Source organism: Thalia democratica, chromosome 8, assembly GCF_965202585.1.
Source record: "Thalia democratica chromosome 8, ktThaDemo2.hap1.1, whole genome shotgun sequence".
Classification (NCBI taxonomy): domain Eukaryota; kingdom Metazoa; phylum Chordata; class Thaliacea; order Salpida; family Salpidae; genus Thalia; species Thalia democratica.
The window spans coordinates 30,162,581-30,189,031 of record NC_139172.1 but is presented as its reverse complement, the minus strand read 5'-3'; the positions used below and the strand labels follow the sequence as shown (position 1 = coordinate 30,189,031).

Genomic DNA, 26,451 nt, shown 5'->3' with positions numbered 1-26,451 from the left:
ATCCTAAATTGAAAAAAAAGTCCGGATCCGGGTCCGGCTGGATTCTAATTTGAAAAAAAAAAGTTTAGATCTGGGTCCGGCCGGACCCAAAATTGTGAGTCCGGTACATCAGTAGTTTAGACCCATTTATTTTATAAATTCAGTATAAATGAGTGTTTAGGTTGTAAAAGAATTTTTCAAAAAATCTTTTTTTAAAGAGGCACTCTGACTAGAATGTGTTATTACTTTTTTGCTGCATCAAAAAAAGTATTTCATTCATATCCAAACCCGACCGGTGTCAAAGAAAGTGTTCTAACAAGTGAAAGGTTAGTAAGTTTTATGTATTTTAGTTAAATCAAATTAAGTAGGTTTAAATATATATGTAAAAAGTATAAAAATATCGTTTGCAAAGTTAATACTATACTATTATGTTTTTGTAAGTACAAAGTTAGTACAAGCTTTGAAATACTAAAGTTTATAAAGTTTTCAAACTTATCGTAAAATAAAAATACAAATTAAAATTACAGAATATATAAAAAAGTAAATTCATTGTATTGTTCATAGTTTAAGTAGAATAAATTGTTATTATAATTTAAACTAACAATTTAATTTAGTATTAAATACAGTGTTACAAAATTTACTGAAGGAGATTGTAATAATATTCATAAATTTTAAATATTTTAATGAAATCTCAACACTTGATGTGCTTCTAATAAATTCAGAGTTAAACTGGCTATAGACCAAGAATTTGAGCAACTGCAAGTTGAAAACAAAGAAAAACAGTTAGATGAAAAAACCAGAAGGAAATTTGAAAATAGAGCAAAGTCTATAATAAAAAATATGCAAGCAACTGTAACCTCAAAATGCCTCAGGTAATTAAAGTAATTTAAATTATTTTATTGTCATTTGTTTAGTCGATTATAAAAAAAGTACTTTATATACACTACAAGTAAATAAAAGTATTGAGACAGACTATTCTCATAGTATCTCATGTGAACAAGTTTTGATAATATTTGTTAAGTTAAAAATTTTCTTAAAAAAGCTTAATTAAGGATATATTAGTTTATTGGTGTTAAAATTTGTGTAGAGGTAATAACATTTAAACAAACATTTTTATAGATTTTGCGGGTGGTTGTTTTCAAGTTTGCTTCAGAAACTCTGTTCCTCAGTAACCATTCACCAGGGCCAATTGGATTTAATAAAGCAGCTTGCTAAAGTAAATTTAATTTGATGAACTTGTTGTCGTAATTATCTCAAAAGAACATGTATTAGCTGAAAAACATTCCACAGGTTTAAAATTGAAGTTAAAGTTTAATTTTGAAGCAGAAACACAACATCTTGTGTTTACAAACAACTTGTTGTGATATTAAATGTGTACAGATGGCAAGTGATAAAATTAGTATATAGTGATTCATGTTTGAACTTATGATATTCCTAATAATGCTGTTTTTTGAACTAAAATTGTAAGTCTTTAAAATGTTAAGCTGTTAAAAAGCTGTTGTTTTAATAAAGTATAAAACTTTTAGATTCGAAAGGAAACATGGCAAATGTAAGCATATTAAAAAAAAAATGTAATAAAAAAACAGCTAATTATAAATATTTTGATTTATAGAAATATTTGTGTAACATAGTTTGCTCAGATATTTTACTGTACATAAAAAGGATTTATGATTTAGTAGTTATAAGTTTATTTTGTTATATAAATATATACTGCTGAAAAATACCAGTTTAACAAGTAGTTTGAATAAATTTTGTAACTTTAAAAGAAATACACAAATCTTAGATATTTAAAGTCTAAAGCTGGAGTATTTAAAAATACTTAGGTGTTATAAAAACCTCTGCAAGTTTAGTATACTGTAGTTATTTCAAAGACATGCTTCTTTCTAGTATTGAATATTAATTTCTTAAAAAAAAAATAACTGATCTCCAAAACATGTATCACAAATGAAACACTAAATACAAGGTTCTTTCCCAATTATACAGAAAAAATAACCAATTATCAACTCAAGTAATTTCAAAGAAATTTTTTTTTTTTGCATCACCTAGAACCAAATAAATTTTTTGCATAAATAAAGTTAAACTGACAAATCTATAAAAAATATTTACTACAATTAAAGTGCTGTTTAGTAGTATTAGATTTATAATCTAAACAACAACACCAGGTTTTTCCCCCACAGGAAGACCAACCCCAATCATCTACCTTGGTCATTTCAGATAAAAAATTAGTTTTTTCAATACAAGAAATTTTTATTAAGAATTATCTAACAATAAATAACAATATATAAAATAAAAATAGTAAATTATAGAAACTGTAGCCGATCATCCACATAGTTATTTTAAATAATTTTTTATCAGTATTTTTTTCATTTAAAATATTCGTTAAAAAATACCAACCGATCATCTTCCTTGGTCAATTAAATTAAAGTTTTTTTTTGTAATTTTTCAACATAAATACTTATTCAGAAAGGTCAACCAATAGTCTACCTGCCCCTCCACTTCAGCCACTTCGACTACATCCTCATCTCATTGGTCGCTTTCTTGCAGGAGCTTCCCGCCCCCTTCGTTGCCAGTGGCGACAACCTCAACCTGCCCCTGTTCAGGTACGAGCTAAAGTTGTTGGAAATTTTATTTTATAGGAACATAATTTTATTTTTATGGTTGTTGTATTCAGAAGAATATTTGGCTTTTGAATGCACGCTAGTAGTTTATTCTTTATAGAATATTTTTAGTTCAGTTAGCTGTTGCAATTTATTTTGCAAATTTATGTTTTTTACAAAGTTTATAATTAAAGCTTGATAAAACTTTTCCATAAAAGTTTGAAACAATTACTGTTGCTTTTTTGTAGAGTACTATTAATTTCAGCTACTTTAAGTTGCCATATTGTAATATTATAAGTATAAATAACACAGTTGTTAATAGAACTTTAATTGTTAAAGTAATGATACAATCTTGAAACTAATTAAACCCAAATACAGACATATTTAGCAAGTAAGTTAAAAAAAGATAGAAATCTTGTTTGTGTAAATTAGGTTGTTGTTAAAGTTGAGAAGTTGTTTTTTTTTCTAAAACGAAAATTAACTTTAATTCACAATTAAATACTTAATCAATTTTTTACCTGTTGCACTCAATATTAAACATTTTGAATAGTGTTTGTCAAAAAAGTTATAAAAGTTAAGAGAGGCCTCAAATTAACCCCTTCTTTGCTGTGGTTTGTTTGCTTACGCATTTTTAATTTAGTTTTTTTTATAAATGTTTTGTTCTCTTGATTGATTCCGAATAAAAATTTGAATAAATTTTAAAGCAGGGGTCGGCAGCCTTTTATAAGTCATATAAATCGTGGGCCAATTTTCTCAGAAAAAAATGCTTGCGGGCCGCAGTTTTTATAAAATAATTGCAATAATCAATACAAAAATACTATTTTAAACCAAAAATGTGATAAAATAAGCTTTAATAAAGCACTAGTAATGAGTAATAGCTTGAATAAGAGCATAACTGTTAGTTTTTACGGCAAATTTTTTTTTTCTATTGTTTTAAAAATTATTTTTTTAGCTGAAAAGTACCTCGCGGGCCGCAAATTTTGGCTTTGAGGGACGCAGTTTGCCGACCCCTGTTTTATAGAATTCAAAGTTATAAAGGTTTAAGAACTAGCTTTTGACTTAAATTTTAAATTTCAAACAAATAAACTCTACTACAAAGTTTTAATATCACGTACATAAGCTTACTACAGTTTTTTTTACCTATATAATTAAAAATCCAATGTTTTTTCATAAAAGTTTCAATATATTTTCTAGTGATGTACCGGACCCACAAGTTCGGGTCCGGCCGGACCCGGATCCGGACTTTTATTTCAATTTAGAATCCGGCCGGAACCGGATCTGGACTTTTTTTTCAAATTAGAATCCGGCCGGAACCGGATCTGGACTTTTTTTTCAAACTAGAATCCGGCCGGAACCGGATCCGGACTTTTTTTTCAAACTAGAGTCCGGCCGGAACCGGATCCGGACTTTTTTTTCAAACTAGAGTCCGGCCGGATCCGGATATCAGACAAAAATGGCAATATCCGGCCGGACCCGGATAGTGAGTCCGGAACATCACTAGAATAAACTAGCCTGAGTCAGAATAATGTTTTTAAAAACTGAAAAAAAAGAACTTTAATCTAATAATAAGTAGAACAGCAAGCCACAAGGTTTACAAATTTAGGTGTTATTTACAATTAAAAATCTGAAATCAAGTTCTTGAACAAAATACACTAGAAAACAACAAAATATTGAAAACTGGATCAGCTCAAACTCATTCAAAATCTAAAAGAAAATTAGCCTGAGTTTTTATAAAAAACTAAACTAGCCTGAGGCAGTCCAAGATTTTATAAAATTCCCAAAAATTTTCAAACTAGCAGGGTTGCCACTGATAAGTTAATAAAACTAGCTAGAGTGAGTATAAACAAGCCTGAGTTAGAATGAGGATTTTAAAAACTGAAAAAATTACTTTAATCTAATAATCAGTAAAACAGCTAGCAAAGGTTGACAACTTGGTAGTAAAGTTGTGGACTGATTGTGGCACACTTAACTTATTTGCACTACCCATCATAATTAAATCCTACCTTATTTAATTAATATCTAACAAATACTAAATTCTAACTGAGACTACTTTCTATAATCAGACACGACAGTTTTGAGTGATGAATCTTTTATATGAAACACAACAAGAAATACTAGCATATACAAAATTATTAATTACTTTGGTAACACTTTAAAAAGTGGAAGCTATTTAAATCTATATCAAAAGACTTAAAACAAAAAACTAAAAATTAAATAAAACTTTTAGTAAACAAGAAACTGTAAAATTTTTAATAAACTATTAAATATAAACCTGGCTTAAATATTTAAACAATCAGTTGCAACCAAAACAATCAAACACCTGTTGAAATATTCACTTTTAAAACAAAACACTACTTACAATAAGCATTCACAAAAACGTTCAAGATATTTTGTTGCTTCAAGCTACACACCAAACTAACTAACTGCTTACATATAAACTGCCTGTCATGTTCTGATGTTTTGTTGCATCAGTATTTAGTTTGAAACATTTCGTCATATGATTCTCATTGGCTCATACATTCAACCGTATTAACTCTTAATATTCTCTGAGCTCAACTTTAAACAACAAATAATGCAAGTATTCATTCCAAAGTTTTCAATTTTACAACATATGTAAAGAGTTGCATTTCATGACTGTTTATTTCACAGTTTAAATGTAAACAAATGTAAATTAGTCACATGTACAAAATGATCCAATCACGGTAGGTGTTTAATTTTAACTGACGAAAATGACTCTTATTAATTTACACTGGGTTTGTTTTTGAAAAAATACTTTTCAGTATGCTCTTTTTTACTAACTAGTTCCGGGTCCGGCCGGATCTCTGTTAGGATCCGGCCGGACCCGGATCCGGACTTTTTTTTCAAATTAGAATCCGGTCGGATCCGGATATCAGACAAAAATAGCAATATCCGGCCGGACCCGGACCCGGATAGTGAGTCCGGTACATCACTAATATTTTCACTGCAACTATTCAAAAACTTACTGCAGACATTTGAAATAAAACAATAGTTTTTTAACAAAAACAATAAACTTTAGAAAACTACTTAAGTGGTTAATTAGATTGCTGTAAAAAATCAATCACCAAAAACCACCAATTTTAAAATTTCCTAGATTATTGTAAAATAGTAATTGATGCAATAATAAACATTTTAAATTACAAAACAAAATGGTTGAAACAAACAAAAACACTTTTAAGTAGATAAAATAACCAAAGACACTTTTAAATAAATACATAAAGAAACCTTCTAATCCTACTCTTCCTGTTTATATAATTTATTTAAAAATATTGAGATTACTTCTGATATAATGGAATTTGAACAATTGTTAATAACCTTAAATCTTGATAAATCATAGTTGTTTGTACAGTCGACCGTATTAATCAGATGTTCTGCTATCAAAGATCTTTTTGTCGTATTTATAACAGCTTTCGTTTTATTATTAGTCTTTTCTTTTATAAAGTTTATTATACCTTCAGGTTTATGTTCATTCACTCTCGTTTTTAGATGCCTAGATGTTTGCCCAATATAACTTCTTTTGCAGAAGCAATTAAATTTATAAATAATAAAACTTTTATCAAGGTAGGATATTGGGTCTTTGAGTTCCAATCTAAGAACTGGTTTTGAAACAAATACTACTCTAGGCTTTACTTGGTTATAAGTCGACTGTGTTAGTTGCAAAGCAAATGTGTCAGCAAGTTTGTGTTTTAAATAAAGCAGTGTAGTTAAAGTGCAAAAAAAAAAATAAAAACCACAATTTTACTTTAAATATTTTAATAAAATCCAGGTTCCAACTTGTTAAAAGTATAGTTAGATTTTTTATTAAAGGAAGAAAAACAGTATATATCATTAGTAAACATATTTATAATCTGAAATCATCAAACACCTGAATAATAAAATGTTTAATTTTTTTTAAGTTACAAACCTAGTACATTTATCTTAAGCTAATTTTCTTATAGAGTTGTATTTATTTTAGCAATGTATTTTAACAATATGCCAATATATAAACTTTTAGTATAATTATTTATTTTTTTTGCCTGTTAACTAGTAGTTGTTTTTATTTTTTGTAATTTTTATAAGCATTGATTGTTATAATGTTCCTTGTTAATAAATTAATTTTTAATTCAGAAATTATTTAACTTCTATAGTTTTTATTTTAAAAAGTATCAATTGTTGTACATTTGCACAACATTTATTGAAAAAGCTTAAATACATTTTTTCATAAAACTTAGATACTATAGTAGTTTTTTATTTATATGAACATAAAATTTATGAGTTTCCCTCAATAAAGAGCTCAAAGCCTCTGTTTTACTATTTAATAAATGTTTAGTATTTCAGCAATAGACACTCAATAAGTAAGAACTTTCTAATCTGAATGACTTTTTATTTTTAAAAGTGTTTCTTAAGTATTTAGCAGTTGAAAACAATGTTTTTTTTTGCTTAGTAATAAAAGTTCTTACATTCAAATTTACGAAAATAATACTTAATTTAACATATTTATGATTCAGTCACCATCATTCTGCTTTAAACTAAATATTTCTTATTTAAGTTTTTAACAAAAGTAATCTTTTTAGTGCTTAAATAGCTTTTTGATGTGTTAAATGTTTTATAAATAAAGAAATAGTTTTATATAAATTATTCAAAAATTCAAATTGTTTTGTTGTTTGTGATTAATAAAAATTTTCAATATCAAATACTTGTTTAAGTTTAAACTTTTTTAGTAAATTTCTTAGCTTGGCAATACAAATTTTCATAAGTAGTGTTTTACATATATTTAGAATTGTCCGGTTTTTATGAACTTGAAACTTATATTTAGTGAATAGTATGGTGAACAACATTACTAAAAAAGAATGAGTGAAACTACATAAGTCTTGTTTTTGTTTTTAATCTTCGCAGTTTTTTAATAATAAAAAGTATTGTAACAGTAATAAATAAAATTTTATACATTTTTGTAAAATGGGTATTTAAATTATGAGAAAACAGTTTTACAGTTTGTTAAATATAAGTTTGATAAATAGGTATAAATAATTAAATTAATCCATTTGTACAAACTGTGTTGTCATACAACCATATAAGACAGGGGTCGGCAGGCAGTTGTTGCCCGTGGGCCAAATTTCAAGTTTCTAAAATCTTTGCGGGCCGCAGTTTTAGTTTTAGTGATATTTGAATTATCTTTTGATTTTAGTTTTAGTCACATTAAAGAAAGTTTTACTTTTGTTCACTTTATTAATTTTAATGAAATTTAGCTACACATAGAATGCCTTTTTTAATTAAAATAATTTATTTGAGTAAAATTTACATTGACAAATATACTTAAGTCTTAATTAACTGTGTACTTTTTTTGTATAATTAATGCTCGAATACTCTAATACAGTACCTTATTAGTAATTAATTAGCTTTTAACAGGGTTTCCACTTTAGAAAAGTTGCAATTAATCAAGCTCAGATACCTAACTAAAATATCTTCAGTATAAAAAGTACACAATGTATAAGTAGACCAAAAAAATTACAATTATATAAATACACTACAGTCATAAAAACTGTTCTGAGAATTCGAAGATTTATTTAAAGTGTTTGAAATAAAAATTTACCTGAGTTTCTTTTAAATGTCTCAAACAAGTTTAACCTAGTTTTAATTTTTTAAACTAGACTGTATGTTTGGCAACCCTTTTTAAAATAAAGTCGCAAAATAAAGAAATAACGAAGTTTATTAACAGTGAATTAAATATATGCAAAAATAATATCATAAGTCAGCTTGAATGGACAATTACGTTTCTTAAACATTTTTAACATAGTTTAAAAATTTATTAAGCCATTAATAAAGTAGAAAAACTTAACTTTTTATCGAACATTATAAAAATTCTTTATCTGCAATAAAGATGTTGTATACAAAGAGTAAATGTGAAATATAAGACGAGTTAAAAGACTAAATAACGTTAGTTAGGAGTTATTGCGAGCAACAAAAAAATAGTTACAGTCAATTTTAATAAAGAAAATGATTATGTTCAGTTTCTACAGACTGATCAGAAAAAACTGTTAAGGCAAGTTATAAAGTACCATAAATAAATACGAAAAAGAAGATACCGTTTAGAATTAAAAACTTTTTTAAGAATTTATGTTGGCAGTAGTAATTTTTTTTTGTATACTTCTTTAATGACAACAACAAGTCGTGTTTAGTAAATCTCTAAACATTATAAAGCAAAATAAATCAAATTAGAACTAAAATCAATCTGTTAAGATGAGAGAACTGGTACGACAAATATTGCTCATCTGAGAGTTTTTATTAGAGGTGTTTTTACTGACTTCGATATTTTAGAAAAGTTTCTAGGTTTAGTTCAAATGCACAACAATAGGTAAAGGCGTTTTGAAAGCAAAGATGCAATGCACTTACATAAAGTTTTTAAAAGTATTTTCTGTTTCTTTTTTTGGTATAAAGTTAAATTACATTTAATAAAAAAACTGTCTTTAGTAGTATAGCAATACTAAATAAATACTGTTAAACTACTTTTAATGTGTTTAAAAAAAGTATCTATATAGTAAAATTTTTGTGTCAAATCGAAATTTCATACTTTACACGTAAAAGATGTTTAAAATTCCAGTAATTTTCACAAATTCTCAAATTCAAGGTTTTTCTAGAATTTTTAAGCATAAATTTTCAAATTCCAAATTTTTCCGGGATTCAAGTTTTTTAGCAACACTAATTGTTCACACCTATATGTATACCATTATATAAATAATATTTCAAACTTTGTCAGCTGCAAGACTAGAAGTTTAATATACATTATAATTCAATCCAACACTGTAAATTGAACAAAACATACATCATAAATTTAATTTTCCACTCATAAAGCAAAACAGGTTACCTAATAACCAAAAACTAGCCTAATATTTTAGTATACAAATATTTATTCAAACCACAAACTAAAAAATGACTAAACTGACTTTAGATTTGAAATCTACAGATAGTCGTAGTTTAAGTGTGTGGCAATTTTTAGTTGTTTATTTGCTTGAATTCGAGCTATTTTGATCAACAATATACAAACCTTATAAATTTACCATCCTTAAATTTAGTTTGCATTAAATAGATAGTTCTAAAAAACAGTAACTGTGTATATTAGTGCTTAAAAATTAACTAATTTTGTCAAAAAAACTTTTTTTGAAAAATGAAAATGTATACCTATCAAAAAATATTTTAATTTATATCATGTATTGTTTTAAATGTGTCTTTACACACCTAGATACTACATGTATAAACAGTAATTTTAGAAAATTATGAATTAACTAAACTTATTTTCAGTATTAAATAAAATGTGGTTTAAAATGGGAACCGCTCATTTCCAACCTGCAATTATTTCCCACTCAATTAAATCCGAGAACTGCTTACCAACCAAGGGTAAGGGGTAACAGTGGTGGACAAACATAAATTAATACTGAATAAAAACAAAACAAAATATTAAAAAATAAAGGAATAAATAATAAAAGTTAAAAACATTTTTGAGTGGTAATTGTGCGCGGGTGGGAATTGTTAGTATGCCGATTAAAATAAGAGCATCTTTGTAGATTTGTGTGCATAAGGATTAGTTTAAAGTGCTCAAAAAAACTTATAAAAGTATCAAAATGTGTAAAAATCAAAATAAAATAAACAATTTTTCTTACTAGTATGTTATTTAAAATGTTTTTGTGTACAATCAAATATAACTTTTAGTGATAAAACGTCTACAAAAGAAACTTAGTTTTAAAAATCATGTAAAAAACACCTAAACTTGCTATTGTAAAAAAAAAGTTATGATGAAGCTGGAAAAAAACCTGGAGCTGGAATGCTATTCTGTCTTTTTTACATTTTTAAACTGATACTGTAAAGTTTTTTGATTGTTTTAAAATGTTGAACAGGAATTTAAAACGAATTTAATAAAATTAAACAAAATAAGTTTAACATAATTTTTTTTTTGCTCAGCGGGCCACATTTACATGCTCGCGGGCCACAAAACTTTCTTCTGCGGGCCGCATTCCATTCAAAAAATAAACGTGCTCGCGGGCCGCAGATTTACCCTTCGAGGGCCGCATTTGGCCCGCGGGCCGCAGTTTGCCGACCCCTGATATAAGAGCTCATACTACTACGGATTTTCTGAAGCAAAGTACATCAATAGTTGTTACGTCATAAAGCTCTAATGTTTATAAACGCACAAAATACTGTTCCTTCACAAGCATTGTTGGTTCAGTGGTAGAATTCTCGCCTGCCACGCGGGAGGCCCGGGTTCGATTCCCGGACAATACATTATTTTTAGCAACAAAATTTATAAGTACAGTACTTCTGAACAATGTTAATAAATAAAATTGATGGCTTATTTTTGGACTACACACTTAATTTAATCCTAAATAATACGCTAACAACTATTTTTTTGAAACATATTTTAAAATAGTATGCATTAAAAATAATTATTTTTAATTTTTATAATTTTTAATTTTAACCATTTTTAATTCTATTTGATAAACAATTGAAAATATTTTTAAAATAAACGAAATATCACTAAATCTGTTGTTTTTGTTTTTCAAAAGAGCTGAGACAGCTTTTTTCTATGGATTTTTTAAACCAATTATATTGCTTCTAAGTCACATTATTGAAAACGGTTCAATTTCTAATGTAAAAAAGGCAGACTACCTTCAATCCATTCATTAAAAAAATATTTACCTAAAAAGGAAAACAGGATAACAAAGTGACAGTTTCTATAACTTATTAAAAAATTACTAGTTGTAATGTCGATTTTATAAATCTATTTAGGTATTGATAAAAAGTCCAAAGTAAATAAACAAACAAAACGTTTTCCAGCTTTTATATACATTACTGCAAACATTTTATTTTAGTTTGTTTAAATTGTATTTGTTTATTAAAAAAGATTAATCATTAAAAAAACTATAAAATATGTACTCTATTTTGTTTCATAAACTCCAAAGGATATAGGTTAAATTTTTGATAAACTTTCTAGTAGCTAAGAAGTATGAAACCATTAAAGAACGACAGAAAATATAAAATTAGCTAAACAAAACAAAGTTTAATAAAAAAGTGAAGTATAATTTTATTTAACTAGTTCATTAAAAAGGACGTTGTAACTCTCAGTGATTAAACACCAAATAGCTTTGAATTATTAGCCAAGAAACTTTATGAGAATAGTTTTTAAACAAAATGTAAAATTTGTAGTAGTCACTTTTTTGATATAAAAAAAACTTAGCTCTATTTATACTTTATTTTAAGAGTTTGTTGAATAACTTATTGTGAAACCTGGTTTTGGTTATAAAACTATTTTAATTCACATAAATCAGAAAAGATAGTTTATAAATAAGAATAGTTTTATAAGTGATGATCCCTTTATCGTCAAACCTAGTTATACATCAAGTTCTAAAATAATTAATTTCGTGCAATGTTGTATAAAACATAATAAATTTAAAGTTGAGTATTTTAATTGTTTGGTTTAAACTTTAAACCCAATAGTATAAAGTAAATTTAAATAAACTCAAGTTTTTATTAATGTGAGGTTATACTTAACTTTTAATTGACAAAGCTAAAAGATTAAATTCATACCTAAACCCATAGTGTTTTCAACTAACTGACATATGCAACACTGTAATTTTTATTTAAGTTGCCTATTTTAATTTGTCTTGTACAAAGACAAAATAATGAGTGTTGTTTTCAACATGAACTAGCGCTACAAAAGGCCTTATATAAACCTAATTTCGCTCGCCATCACAAGTCGTTGTGGCCGAGTGGTTAAGGCGATTGACTAGAAATCAATTGGGCTCTGCCCGCGCAGGTTCGAATCCTGCCGACGACGCTTTTTTTCTAAAATAGTTTTTAGACAAAAGGTAACGTGATTTAAGTGTATGAAATACATAACTGTTTAGTGATATTTTTATTTTTAGATTGTCGTTGAGAGTTTTAAATTAACAATAAGCTATTAAAAACCTGATTTTCTTGGATAAGCAATAAATTTAAAGCTTTGTCAAATAAACAACTTTTTCTTTAATTATTTTTTGTATATAAAGCTAAACTTTATATTTTTTTATTTAAAAATAAATATTTAAAGTTCAAGTCGAGAGATTGTTTTTAAAAATGCGACACTACTTTTATTTTTGCAGTTTTGTCATCAAAAGAGTCGGCGGTTTTTTCATCAGGAGAAAAATTGACATCGACAAAAACAAAAAAGATGTTCTGTACAGAGCAATGCTGCACTCGGTAGTTTTAATTGTTTTGTTCAGGGTTGCCACTTTACCTGGAAACCTGGAAAAACCTTGAAAAATCTGGAATTTGACAATTTAGGCAAAAATAACCTGGAAAAACCTGGAATTTGAGAAACTTTGTAAAAAACCTGGAAAAACCTGGAATTTTTGTTAAGTTTAACATTTTCAGTAGTAAAATTTCGATTCGATACAAAAAATCTATCGTATGAATAAGATTTTTTTGTCATCATCAAAATATTTTTTATTAAAAAACACATTTAAAGAAACTTTACAGTATCTTTTTAATGTTTTTATACTATTTAACACAGTTTCTTATATATGAATTAACTCAAAACTTAAAATAGACACAAAATTATGTACTTTTAAAAAACTGGAAAAAATTTGGAAAACCTGGAAAATTTTTGAAAAAACCAGTGGCAACCCTGTTTGTTAGTTTTAAACTTTGTTTAATTTTGTTTAATTATTTTATTATAAAAACAGTACGTCACCGAACTTTTGAAGAGAAATCAAAGTCTTGAAGTTTTCATTGGTTAGTCATGATAGTTTATATGTAATTTTTTACATGTTATTTGTTTAACTTTAAGTTTGATCTATTTTTATAAACATTTCAGCTAGTATAATAACAAGTAAAAATTACTAAAAAGTTATAATAAAAAAGTGTGTTAGGTTTTAGACAAGTTAGCAAATAGTTTTAAAACAACTTACGATAAAAAAAATGTTTAGTTCTTATAGTTGTTAATGATTTATTTATAGAATTGATATGTGCTTTTGGATTTTGGTGTAACAATTAAAGAACTATTATATTAACTTTTTTAGTTGTAAAATTTTTATAATTACGTAATACTTGATTGATTAAAACAGAAGTTGAAAACTCTTGATACTATTAAAGCTATTGTTTGAAATTTAAAATATACTCATGTTAAAAGATAGCAAAAAGTTTTGTTGTACAATTGTAAAAGTTTTTGAAAAGTTTTAGTTTTTTGTGTCAGATGCATAAAACATACCTTTATATTTAGCATAAACATGAGTTGATTAAGTTGTTGTAATAGAATTTGCTGAAAAAGTTATGCAGTTATATTACACATTTACAAAATATTTTAGTATTTTGTTCTGATGAAATTTAAATTTAGTTTTAGAATTTGTGATGCATCAAAAGTATTATATATTTACTACTTGTTTGTAAGTTATTATTGTTTTATAGTGAAACTAAGCGATTTTTCGATTTCATGCACTTGAGTAGTTTACATGTAAAGCGTTTGAATAATTTATAAGTTTATTATTAGGTTAACTAGTTAATACTAACTTAGTAGTCTTGTAAAAATTACTTTTTTACAGAGGATTTTATGCTATAAAAATACTGTTTGTATATTGTTCATATAATTGAAATCAGCTTAAAATCAGTGAAACTGCAATGAGCAATAACAAGCATTGTTGAGCACTGTTACGTCACAAACCATTTAAATTTATAACCGCTAAAAATGCATTCACATCATAAACATTGTTGGTTCAGTGGTAGAATTCTCGCCTGCCACGCGGGAGGCCCGGGTTCGATTCCCGGACAATGCATTTTTTCTTTTAGTAGTAGTAAAATAAACCAAAAATATAGATAAGAATAATATTTTGATAATTTTGATATTAGCCGTTGACTTCAAATGTTTTAGAAGTTGTCTTTATGAAATATTAAGTAGTAATTTTTGTTTAAAAACTTATGCTTCAGAACACTTTAAATTTAAAACCATTGCTGATTACAATCAGGGTTTGCCACTTTACCTGGAAACCTGGAAAAACCTTGAAAAACCTGGAATTTGACAATTTAGGCTAAAATAACCTGGAAAAACCTGGAATTTGAGAAATTTTGAAAGAAACCTGGAAAACCTGGAATTTTGATCAAAAAACCTGGAAAAACCTGGAATTTTTAACAACTTTTACATTTTCAGTAGTAAAATTTTGATTTGACACAGAAAATCTATCATATTAGTAAGATTTTTTTGTCATCTTCAAAAACATTTTTTATTAAAAAACACATTTATAGTAACTTTCCAATATCTTTTCAATGTTTATACTATTTAACACAGTTTCTTATATAGAAATTAACTATAAAGTAATAAAGTAATCAAAAGAATTTAATTTAGTCAAGGTTGTATTTGTCTAAATTTGTAAAATATAAACATGCAATTTTGCTTTAAGTCTTTAAAAGTACTGGTTAAAAAGGTTCTATTTTCAATCAATATCTTTTCTCAAACATTTCTGCGTTTTTCTTTATAGCTAAAAAAGGAACTGTTAATCTTTATTACGTCACAAAGCAAAGAAGTTTATAACCTAAAGTACCTAAATGTGTGCACAAGCATTGTTGGTTCAGTGGTAGAATTCTCGCCTGCCACGCGGGAGGCCCGGGTTCGATTCCCGGACAATGCATTTTTGTCTACTGAAATTTATAATAAATACAGTAGTTTGTTAAACATAAAAACATTTTTTTTTTGTATACGAATTTTTGTATACAAAATTTTTGTCAATACGAATACTGTACTAAGTCCTCTAAAAACCTTATTTTTCTTCTGTGTACTAATGACTTTGCTCAACTAATTCACAAGTAAAGTTTTTCTAGTAATTTTTATTAAAGTTATGCACTACAGTTTAACTTTTCAACTTTCAATAAAACGCTGGTTTCGTTAAATGTTTGCTCTTTCAAGTTTCACATAAATACTTTTTCACACGCGCAGAAGGGACAAGAGCCCGCAGCGGGTGCCCGGGAAAGCCGAAGACGGGAATCGTTTCAATCGTGACCAGCTGCTTGGACCAGGGACTGTTAGATGACGTCACAGTGGTTCCCGTTTGCATCTCGTACGACAAGCTGATAGACGGCAACTTTCACGAGGAAATGATGGTCAGTTGTTGAAAGTTGATTTGTTTAGTAAAAGTTTGTTTTTGTCACTAGTTGTGTTTCGTTCAGATGAAAATGCAGCGGATCTCAGGTTTTTTCGATGTAAATTTTATTTTTTTTGTTTTGATACTTTTGATGTATTTAAAATCATAAGTCTGCCTTTTTGACCATAATAATGGTATTATTTTTCTGGTTATTTCCCTTTAATCTGTGATATGACTAAGTTATTCCAAATTGTTTTGTATTTTTTTGGTAATTTATACCATTCCATTCTTTCTGGTGTAAACCAACTTGTAGTTATAAACAATTTACTAGTTGTTCAGTTTAGACTCAGTTTATCTTTATTGTTTGATTATAAAACATTTAGATGTTTTTGAATTAGAATAAAAGTCATTTGTAGTTTAAGACAAAACTGATCTAGTTGCTTCTTTACTTGTAATCTGTTGTTCAGTGAGAATATATTTTATAAATGCAACTTACAAGCTGTTTTACTAAATTGATCTCATTGCGGCTTTGAGTTTTTTTAATAAACAGTTTGGCGATCAAATTACAGTCAAAAAAACTCTCAACTTCACACATCACGTTAATGTGCAGTTAGTTTAGAACTTTCATAAGAACATGCCAATCAAGCGGCGCCATGGCTTAGTTGGTTAAAGCGACTGTCTAAACAGGAGATCCCGGGTTCGAATCTCGGTGGTGCCTCGCTTTTTGATATTAAAATTTAGTTATGCCACCAAAAATATATAATCAGGGTTGCCACAAAACCTGGAATTTGACAATTTAGGCTAAAAAAATCTGAAATTTTGAATTTTGCACAATTTTATATAAGTAGTAAAATTTTGATCTGACACGAAAAATCTATCATATAGATAAAAAAATTTGTCATCATAGAATTTTTTTTATTAAAAACACATTTAAAGTAGGTTTACAGTATCTTTTTAATTTTGTTACACTATTGAATACAGGTTCTAACATTATACTTTACTTTAAACTAAAAATAGACCCAAAAACGTGTACTTTCAAAAACATGGAAGAAATTCAGAAAACCTGGAAGAAATTTCTCAAAAACCAGTGGCAACACTGTATATTTTAGTAGCTTTGTTTTTTCAATATAATAAATTGTTTTTGCCTTACCAAACAATTAAAATTATTTTTTATTAGTAAACTAAAATACTTGCTAACTATTGGTAGGATCAAAAAGTAAACTACTACCTATATATTTTTATTAATTATTGTGATTATTAAGTAAATATATTCTACTTGTATGGTTATAACACATTTATGGTAGTATTAAATTTTATTTTAAGGTCTAACTAAAAATGTATTTGTTCTATATATATCTAAAAATTAATTAATAATTTACAAAGAAACTTGAAGAAAGTTTTAGCCCGAGTGTGAATATTTAATTTTAAAGTTCTTAAATGGTTGTATTCAGTCTCGTGTAGCCGAAATCGATTTTATTTGTAATTTGCTTTAATAAAGATGTTTTTGAATGAATGTTGTCTTAGACTTCTGTACAACATATGTAGTACTAAAAAGTTATATACTAAGTTAAGACATAAGTACACTAAAGAACAATTGATATTGTTGAACAAAGTTCAGATATGTAAACTGAAGTTACAAAGTAATGTTTTGAAAATTAAGTTCTTAAATGATTGTATTCAGTCTCGTGTAGCCGAAATCGATTTTATTTGTAATTTGCTTTAATAAAGATGTTTTTGAATGAATATTGTCTTAGATTTCTGTACAACATATGTAGTACTAAAAAGTTATATACTAAATTTTTTATAAAACATATGCTTATTTATAAATTTACATAAAAAAGATTGATATATAAATACAGGGTTGCCAAAAAACCTTAAAACCTGGAATAACCTGGAATTTGACAATTTAGGCTAAAAAAGTTATAAAAACCTGAAATTTCAAAAAATTTGAAAAATAAACCTGGAAAAACCTAGAATGTTTAATAATTTTAACATGTCAAGTAGTAAAATTTCGATTTGAATCAAAAAATCTATCATATAGATACAAAAATTTTGTCATCATAGAATTTTTTGTTATTAAAAAACACATTTAATGTAGCTTTTGAGTATATTTTCAATGTTTTTATACTATTTATCACTGACTTACCTTAAACTTAGCTTTAAACTAAAAACAGACCCAAAATGTATACTTTTAAAAACCTGGAGAATTATTTACAACTTTATATAACTTTTCCAACTGAAAATTATTTTAATACAAACTTCTGAAAAATACAAACTTGTTTAGTAAAAGATTCAAACTACAGTAAATAAGCTGTTTTATGCACTTGAGTTACAAATATCTAACGTTTTATATGTGAATACGATATTGAAAACAAGCTAGCTTAGGTTAATGTACAATTAGGTGCAAATAGTTAAGTTTTTATAGTTTTTATATCTTTGTAGTGTATAGTATATTGTTAATCACACTAAGCAGCACACTATTTACATTATATTTTTATATTAAAATTAAGCTATTTATTTGTTGTGGTTATTTAAATTACAGGAATTTACTTTAAAAGGGATTAATTAAAAAAAGTAAATAACTTAAATTGTAACTCGTTAGTTTTTGAACCTTACAAAGTATTAATTGATTCAAAATATATTTAATAAAACTTAAAATACTGGCTTTATAGAATATAAACTTAACTGATAAAAGTTTATGTATAGCTATGTTTTTAAAGATTTAGTGTTTATAAACAAAAATTTATAACAGTTTTACTCTTCATAGAGTTTAAGTGAGGTAAATGTTTGATATTTTACAAAAGTATTTCCAAAAGCTAAAAACTGAATTTAAATAAATTTCAAGAAAAGTGTAAGTAGAACAAAATTTATAAACTGTTGTACAAGTGATAAAGATTGGTGTACATGTTTTGTTTTGATAGCAGTTGATAATTTTGTTTTAAAAGTAATAAAATAACTAAATTATCTACTATTTAACACAGAAGGGTAGTACCCTTTTTATAACTAATTTGTTAGGCAAGAAGTGTTTTGTGGGCCAAGTTTTGAATTAAACAAAGAAGAAAGTTAATTTTAAAATAATATTGAGATAGTCATTAAACTAGCTTTATTGATTAATCAAAATTACAAAAAGAAGTGTTTTCAAATCTAATTTATTAAAGTTGTTTTGCTTTGCTCAAGTAACACATTGAAATACAAGTATACGTCATAGATTGTTCTTGAAAGCTTACGCACGACGCTTATTTTCAAATAACGCTTGATATCTAAGTAATAATAAGCCTTGAAATCATGTTACAATTTAAGGATGAAACTTTTTTTTTCAACATCTAAGTTTTTAAACATGAAATTTGTTTGAAACAGAGTCTATTTTGTATTGCTGGCACTTTAGCAATTATCCACAAGCAAAGTATTGTTAGATAGGATGCTGCACTGCATAAAGTATTGTTGATCCAACTGCCTTTATTACGTCACAAACGTAATTACAACAAGTTTATAAACATGTAATATCTATCGTATACGTGTGCCCCGTTGGCGCAGTAGGCAGCGCGTCAGTCTCATAATCTGAAGGTCGTGAGTTCGATCCTCACACGGGGCACCTTTTTGTAGATCTATTGGTTTAATTTTACGTTAACTTGTGTTTTGTTACAATAACTGTTTTCTTTTTACGCTAGTTTATTAGCTAAAGCTAAGAAAAACGATTGTGCAAAGGTATCGAGGAAAATTTCAAAAAACTTATTTTAGAACTAGTTGTAGATAATTTCATAACCACCTGCTAAGAGGTTTAAACGATAAAATGTAAAAAAAAATGATAGTTCATAAAATAGCTGTTTGTAATATAATGTCTTATAATGTAATTGATTGAAAGTGATAAGAAAAAACATCAACAATAAAAAAGGCACTTACTATAAACTTTATTATTTAAAAAAAAAATATTAATTTTGTTTAATTATGGCTTAAACAAAAAGTAACTTGTTTTACATAAAAATGGTGAAAAACTAAAGTTACTTTATTATACAACTGTACAAATTTTCTTAAACACAATGCATTTTGTACAAGTTATTTTGATATATATAGAAAAAATGTGATTAAATAAACTTAAACACTTTACTTTAACTAGTTACGTCATTTTGTTTTTTGTTTAACTTTTTTTTTATAACATTGTTTAGCAAAGTGCTATTTATTTCAAACCGTAATAGCTGAAGATTAAAATACTCTTTGTTTTTATGAAACGTATGTTCTGGTTTTATTTTTTTGACTTTTCTTAATAAGTTATATATGTATGTAATATATTCATACTAATTTCATAGAAGCAAGCTACGCAATGGCTTAGTTGATTAAAGCGCCTGTCTAGTAAACAAGCGATCCCGAATTCGAATCTCAAAGGTGAAACTCTTTTTAAATTAATAATTTGATGTTTTTATTATTATTAAGTTAGGTATTTTTGTATTTTACGTATGACGTTTGATCTTAAAACAAGCTTACAAATTAAGATATAGATTATTGATAAACTTGTTAAAAAGTTATTCAAAATTCATTATAAGTATCTAAAATCTAAAAAATTCTAAAAATATAAGATTAGTTATCAAAAAAGGATTTTTTTTTATTATATTAGCGCACGTTATTTTATTTATCTTTCTAAATCAACAAAATAAAAATTCTCCCCATTGGGAAATCGAACCCCGGTCGCTCGCGTGTCAGGCGGAAATATTCACCACTATACTAACGGGATTTAACTAATATATGTACTTTTTGTAGATTTTATGGTGCAATAACAAGCTTGATTTGTAGTGATTAGATATGCACTTGAAGTTAATGTCTACTGCTACATAAGTTAATATAAAAAACACAATGCACTAAAAAATCAATTAGAAACAAGCTTACTCGTTTTTTGATCAAGTATTGTTGTAGGTCACTTACTTATAAAATTGTGAAATAAACAGACTAAATGTTAATGAAAAATCGATACTTAAGCTAAGTCTTAAATATCTTTATATCACTAATATGTTGTTTAATAATTTTTTTTTAATCTTTAAGTAGTATTTCTAGTCTTAAGTTATAATTACTGATCTTCTTAAAACAATATTTTAATTTAGCCTGTAAAAAGCTTTGTTGTAGATGTTTAATTTAAAGGAAGTTTTTTTTTTCTAAATTAAACTTTTCAAAAATTGTGCTCTGAAGTTGATAAAAATCTTTGAAGTCTGGATTAAAAAGCATGTATTTATTTTAACTCAGCTGTTGTTATTCTGGTTAAGCAGTAGCTAGAAGACAAAGTTTTACAAGATCTAACACAATAGATACTTAAAAATAATTTAAAACCTTTGTATGTTTTATTTCATTACTTTCTTTAAGCATAAACGCAATTAAGATTTTAGTTTGAAATAAACATAATTTTACAATATATCACTTTAATTAATGTTGAAGTTATTTTATGTAGTTAGGTAATAGTAAACTAATAAAATTGAAATTTTTTGGTAGCATTTCATTGTAAAAACTGAATAAGTTATAAGAATAGCATATAACTATCTTTTTAGAATTAAGAAGGCTTAATACAGTTTAAGAATAATTTAAAACATGTGTTGTAAAGTTAATCTCTTGAGCAGTTTAGTAAACAATAGCCTCAAGTGCTACATGCTAGGCTTGTTATTACGTCACAAAAGCTGCAAGATGTATATAAACGTATTTGTAATTGTCCTGTTGTATTCCTCGTTAGTATAGTGGTGAGTATTCCCGCCTGTCACGCGGGCGACCGGGGTTCGATTCCCTGACGGGGAGTTTTATTTATTTATTATTAATACTTTGTCTTCATACAAATATCAAAATATGAAGAGATTTAAAAGTTTTAAAAAAGTGATTTAGTATCGGTTTTTGAAAAAATCAAGACATTTTTCAAATAAGTTTCCAAAATTAATGCCTTTTGAAAAAGTAATGAAATAAAAGCTAACTTTTTGTAAACTTGAAATATATATTAGAATGAAGAAGTTAAGTTTTGATCCCAGTAAATGACCTTAGGCTAAGGTTAAATTTATTTAGAAGTTAAGTTTAGTTTAATATTATTTACTTTGCTAAGCCTTTCAAAAGTTGATTTGCTTGTTTCCAGTGCATATCTTATTTAAAAAATATAACAGAATACATTTCAATTTTCTTAAATTTATTTTAGTACTTTCGTAGTAGTAATATTAAGTAATTTCAAAGTAATTATTTTCTAGTTGAATTTTATTTTAAAGTTTAGTTTTAGTTTTAATTTTTATCGCTTGTTTATTTTAGGTTGTTTTAATTAAAACGAGTTTTATTAGTACACCTAATGTATATAGCATAAGCACTTAGTTTATTTTTAATATTCGATTATTACGTCATTTTATATTTTAAAACTTTAAACTACAGTATGATTTTATTTCAACTTGTGTTCATTCTAACTTAGTAAGATACTATGTCTGATGAGCCTTACTACGAAAGTACTAAAATAAATTTAAGAAGATGAAATGTATTCTGTTATATTAAAAAAAAAAGATTTAGAAACTAAATAAGCAGTACATTAATATAGTTATACAATGAATTACTAGAACATGCGTAGAGTATTTTCTGTTATATCTTGGTTTGCATAGAAATGCTATCTAATTACTGTTTTATAAGTAGTAGTATGGTTTTGATACAAGTTTCATATTCTTTTTATATATTATACTAAATAAATTGAAATTTAAACTTGGAGCCTAAAAGTTGATGTTATTCTAAGTTGTGTGATTAGTTTACAGAAATTTTAAGTAATCAAAAATGTTGTACACATATTTATTTGAAATCTTATAAGTTTTCACATGGTCAAAGTTTTGACAACCTTACTTTTTTTGGTTTATAATTCAAAATCAATGAATTATTAATTTGAAACAATATAAGTTTAAGTTTTTCCAATTTTGTATTTGTTGATTGGCTAGTTTAATGCTTGTATACTAACTTCTAAAATCTTATCAGTTTGAAGCTTTGTGCCTCCTATGTTATATTATATATATAATTTATTCAAAAGGCGATTTTAAAAATTCTGGAACATATGTTTCACAAAGCTTTAATTTTTCATAAAGCTTTGATCATCAGCCCTTCAAGTGGGGCTGATGATAATTATTTAAAAGCCCTTCAAGTGGGCTCAGTTGAAAGTGTTTAAGTTTAAACATTAACCTTATTTTATATATATATATATATATATATATATATATAAATAAAGTTATATAACATAGTAATAAGTTAGTTCAGTTAGGTAATTCACTGAGCTTTTATAATTTCTATATTTTATATAATATCATTAAAAATTTTATTTGCAGATTTGTCGTTTAGTAAAGGATGTTAATACCCGGTGAAAAGTATCTAATTACATCTGTATATAAAACACAATCATGGAATAGAACGCTTCCTTTATTTAAAATTATTTTATTGATGTTAGCAGACAAAACACAATATTATACGCACAACTACATGAAACAAGCTTTACTGTTTGCCCCACGGCAATTTAAAGCTCTTGCGTCTGTTACGTAACAATAGTTTATAAACTCTATAATTGAAACTCCTCTAAGCGGCGCCATGGCTTAGTTGGTTAAAGCGCCTGTCTAGTAAACAGGAGATCCCGAGTTCGAATCTCGGTGGTGCCTCGCTTTTAATTTTAGCTCCCAAGTAATTTTATATTACATTTAAAAAATAACTGTTCGGAGAAACACGTGACTTATTTTTCAATTAAACTAAAGTTTAAAGGTATAATTTAAAAGTAAATATATTTAAAACAATGTTTGTATAGTTTCTATCCACGGTTTCTAACAAACCTGGAAACCTGAAAAAACCTGGAATTTAACAATTTAGGCCAAAAAAATCTAGAGTTGATGAAAAATTTTAAAACCTTTGAGTTTTGAATAAAAGCCACCAACAAATTTAGTAATTTAAACAACTTTTACATGTAAAATAAATGTGTAAAAAAAGACTAGATTCGAAAAATCTTTCAAATACACTTTTTTTTTTGAAGTTTAATTTAATATAAAACACACTTATAGTAGCATTAAAGTAGCTTATCAATATTTTTGTACTATTTGAAACTTTTTTTTACCTTAAACTTTGTTTTATATAAAAAATGGGCACAAAAACTTGTATATTAAAAACCTTGTAAAAATTTTCAAAAAAATTAAAAAAAAAATTTGGCAACCCTGTAATAAGTATGTTGATGATTAAAATGTAAGTTGAAGTACTTTTTATAATAATTTTTTTTTGCAATTTGTAATTTCTGCAGGCTGTACAGCAAAATTTTAAATAATTTCAGGCTGTAACAGTTTTTGACAATTGTTAAATCACAAAATGTTTTTCCCTATTTTATAATCATAATAATATTTTTTCTTGTTTTAGTCAAGGTGTTCTTTTAACTTTAGGATGTAATACTAGATATAAATTAACTACTGTCTTATAAATTAAATTGCAAGTTTTTCATTTTCCTATAAATTAATAGAAAATTTTTGCAAATGTTAAGAATATGAGCATTTCTAAGCATGTTCATTTAATGCATGTTAACATACATTTTTATTGAAGTTTATGTTATAAGGTTATATTTTACTGAAGTTCATTTAAAATTTTTAAATTTCTGATAAAAATTTAAGACTGATTTCACCCTTCTATGAATGTGTAGCTGCTTCAAAACTAAATAATAAAACAAATTAAGTTTGTAATTTATTTAAAGGTTTGTAATATATGAAATAATTATATATTTACATTTGAAAAAAATAGTTTTTGAAGATTATTATAAAAATGTTTTAAATTTAAAGTTAAAAAAAATCTATAAATAAAAATTTAACTGTTTTAAAATGTTGTGCTTACCAAAAGTAATGATTGAACCCTTAGTAGCATTTATAAACTCAATAATTGCCTAGCAACCAGCAGTCTTCGTGGCGCAATCGGTTAGCGCGTTCGACTGTTAATCGAAAGGTTGGTGGTTCGAGCCCACCCGAGGACGCTTTTTTGTAACAGAAAAATTGTTAAAAAAATTAAAAACTTTTTAAACTTTTAGCTAAATAATTATTAGTACAACATAAAAAGCATTTAATAACTTATAAACACATTATATTTATGTCAAAGTTATAAATTACATAACATGTTGTTATTAAACAAACAGTTTAATTAAATTCTTGTCAAATTAATTAGTTGAAGATGCTTGTTTATTAAAACATGAAGTTCAAAACAATTTTCTTTAAAACCTATAAGTATAAAAGTAAATAACCCTTAAAATATAAGTTATAAGGTTTTGCTCGAAAATTTAGCATTTATTTTAGCTTCTAAGTTAGCTTATTTTTTAATTAAGAGTGTATTGTATAATGAAGTCTTGTTGAAACAGTAAATAAATATAAACACAACTATTTTAAAGCTTTAGGAAAAATTTGTCAATTTAATGTTCATTAGTAACTGAAATTTTTTCTTGTTTTTTTATTTTTAATAAAATACTCTAATACTTTCAAATTTTTAGGGTGAATCTAAAAAACCGGAGACGTTTTTTGGGGCTGTTAGAACAACATTCAGGGTCCTGATGGGTTTCTATGGCAATATCAGAATTAATTTTGGAAACCCTAAATCTTTGAAGGTTACTTTTTATTATTTTTAGAGTTATCTTAGAAAAACAAACTAAATTTAGTTAAAGGCTTTTAAACACGTGAACAAATATTATTTCTGAAAGTTATGGAACTAGAATGTAGAATTATGTTTTATACAATAATAACTTGATACAGTACAGTTAAAGGTCAAGTTATAAACACATGTTAATTTCGGATTAGAAAAGTAAAGCTTTATGTAGTGTATTTGAAAGAAAAACTTCATAAACTATAAGTTTGCTAACATAAATACTTACAAAAACTACTGTGAACCATTAAAATGAATATATGTTTTTTAATATGTATTTGTAAATCACCAGAAAACATTGGAAGAACTAAGAAGCTCCCCAAATCTACCTCTTGTTGATATGCAGAAAAGTTTATCTCAAAACAAAAATATTACAACGGTTAATTTTTTTTAAATAATTTGAAATATTGTTGAGCTTAACAAAAATAAATGACTACAGTTGATTTGTTTAGTATAAGAGCTTACTCTTTTTATAAAGAAATGTTTGTTGAAAATATAAAACATGAACAAGATAGTTTTAAATAGCGAAATATAGTAAACAATTAGCAGTCTGATAAAACTTTTAGTTTTTTAACCGGATGTGGTAAGAATAAATAAAATATTTTTAATAAATGTTTAAAATAACAAAAGGACCCTGAAAACAGTTAAGTGTTGTAATATTTTCATTACTTTTTTATGCTGCTCGGAAATTTACTGAAATACTCTAAATTTATTCACTAGCATCGTTTATATTTATATTTACCCTACAAAAGTTAGTTATATCATAGAACTAAACAACATGTTTTATTCAATTTAAACCTGTTTAATCCAATTTTTAAAGATAAACAAAACTTTTGTTTAAAAATACATCCTTAGTAGAACTATTGAACAAAATTTACGGTTTGGCATTTGAAAAAATTAAAATAATATTTTAACAGTAAAATAAATTTTCAGAATTCAGCGGACACAGATACTGGTGAAACGATTTTCAATGGAAGCATTTTTTCAAAATCGTCAAAATTTCAAGAAAGTTGTGAAAACTACAATAAGTTGACTAATGAGGCTCTTGCAGAACATTTGTTGTATAGTTAGTTTGTTTGTTTTATTGTATATTTTAATACTTGGTTAGTTTGTAATTTAATTTTACTATATATTTAGAATTTAGTAAACATGTATCA

General features: G+C 26.2%; 1 protein-coding gene and 7 non-coding genes across 8 annotated transcripts; all 8 read left to right on the top strand.

The window, feature by feature from the left end:
- Positions 1–213: 213 nt before the first annotated feature.
- Positions 214–26,365, top strand: LOC145843129 (glycerol-3-phosphate acyltransferase 1, mitochondrial-like). The gene is made up of 10 exons (XM_082950590.1): positions 214–305; positions 702–851; positions 1,099–1,195; positions 2,443–2,591; positions 12,704–12,800; positions 13,286–13,334; positions 15,526–15,689; positions 25,146–25,259; positions 25,587–25,673; positions 26,228–26,365. Exons 1-10 carry the CDS (start codon positions 214–216, stop codon positions 26,363–26,365), a joined length of 1,137 nt encoding a protein of 378 aa, XP_082806716.1.
- On the top strand, positions 10,777–10,847 carry Trnag-gcc (transfer RNA glycine (anticodon GCC)). Its single transcript has one exon. It is a non-coding gene; the product is annotated as a tRNA-Gly (tRNA).
- Trnas-aga (transfer RNA serine (anticodon AGA)) lies at positions 12,318–12,399 on the top strand. Its single transcript has one exon. It is a non-coding gene; the product is annotated as a tRNA-Ser (tRNA).
- On the top strand, positions 14,301–14,371 carry Trnag-gcc (transfer RNA glycine (anticodon GCC)). The gene has a single exon. It is a non-coding gene; the product is annotated as a tRNA-Gly (tRNA).
- On the top strand, positions 15,150–15,220 carry Trnag-gcc (transfer RNA glycine (anticodon GCC)). Its single transcript has one exon. It is a non-coding gene; the product is annotated as a tRNA-Gly (tRNA).
- On the top strand, positions 19,190–19,262 carry Trnam-cau (transfer RNA methionine (anticodon CAU)). Its single transcript has one exon. It is a non-coding gene; the product is annotated as a tRNA-Met (tRNA).
- Trnat-agu (transfer RNA threonine (anticodon AGU)) lies at positions 23,225–23,298 on the top strand. The gene has a single exon. It is a non-coding gene; the product is annotated as a tRNA-Thr (tRNA).
- Trnan-guu (transfer RNA asparagine (anticodon GUU)) lies at positions 24,565–24,638 on the top strand. Its single transcript has one exon. It is a non-coding gene; the product is annotated as a tRNA-Asn (tRNA).
- Positions 26,366–26,451: the final 86 nt, after the last annotated feature.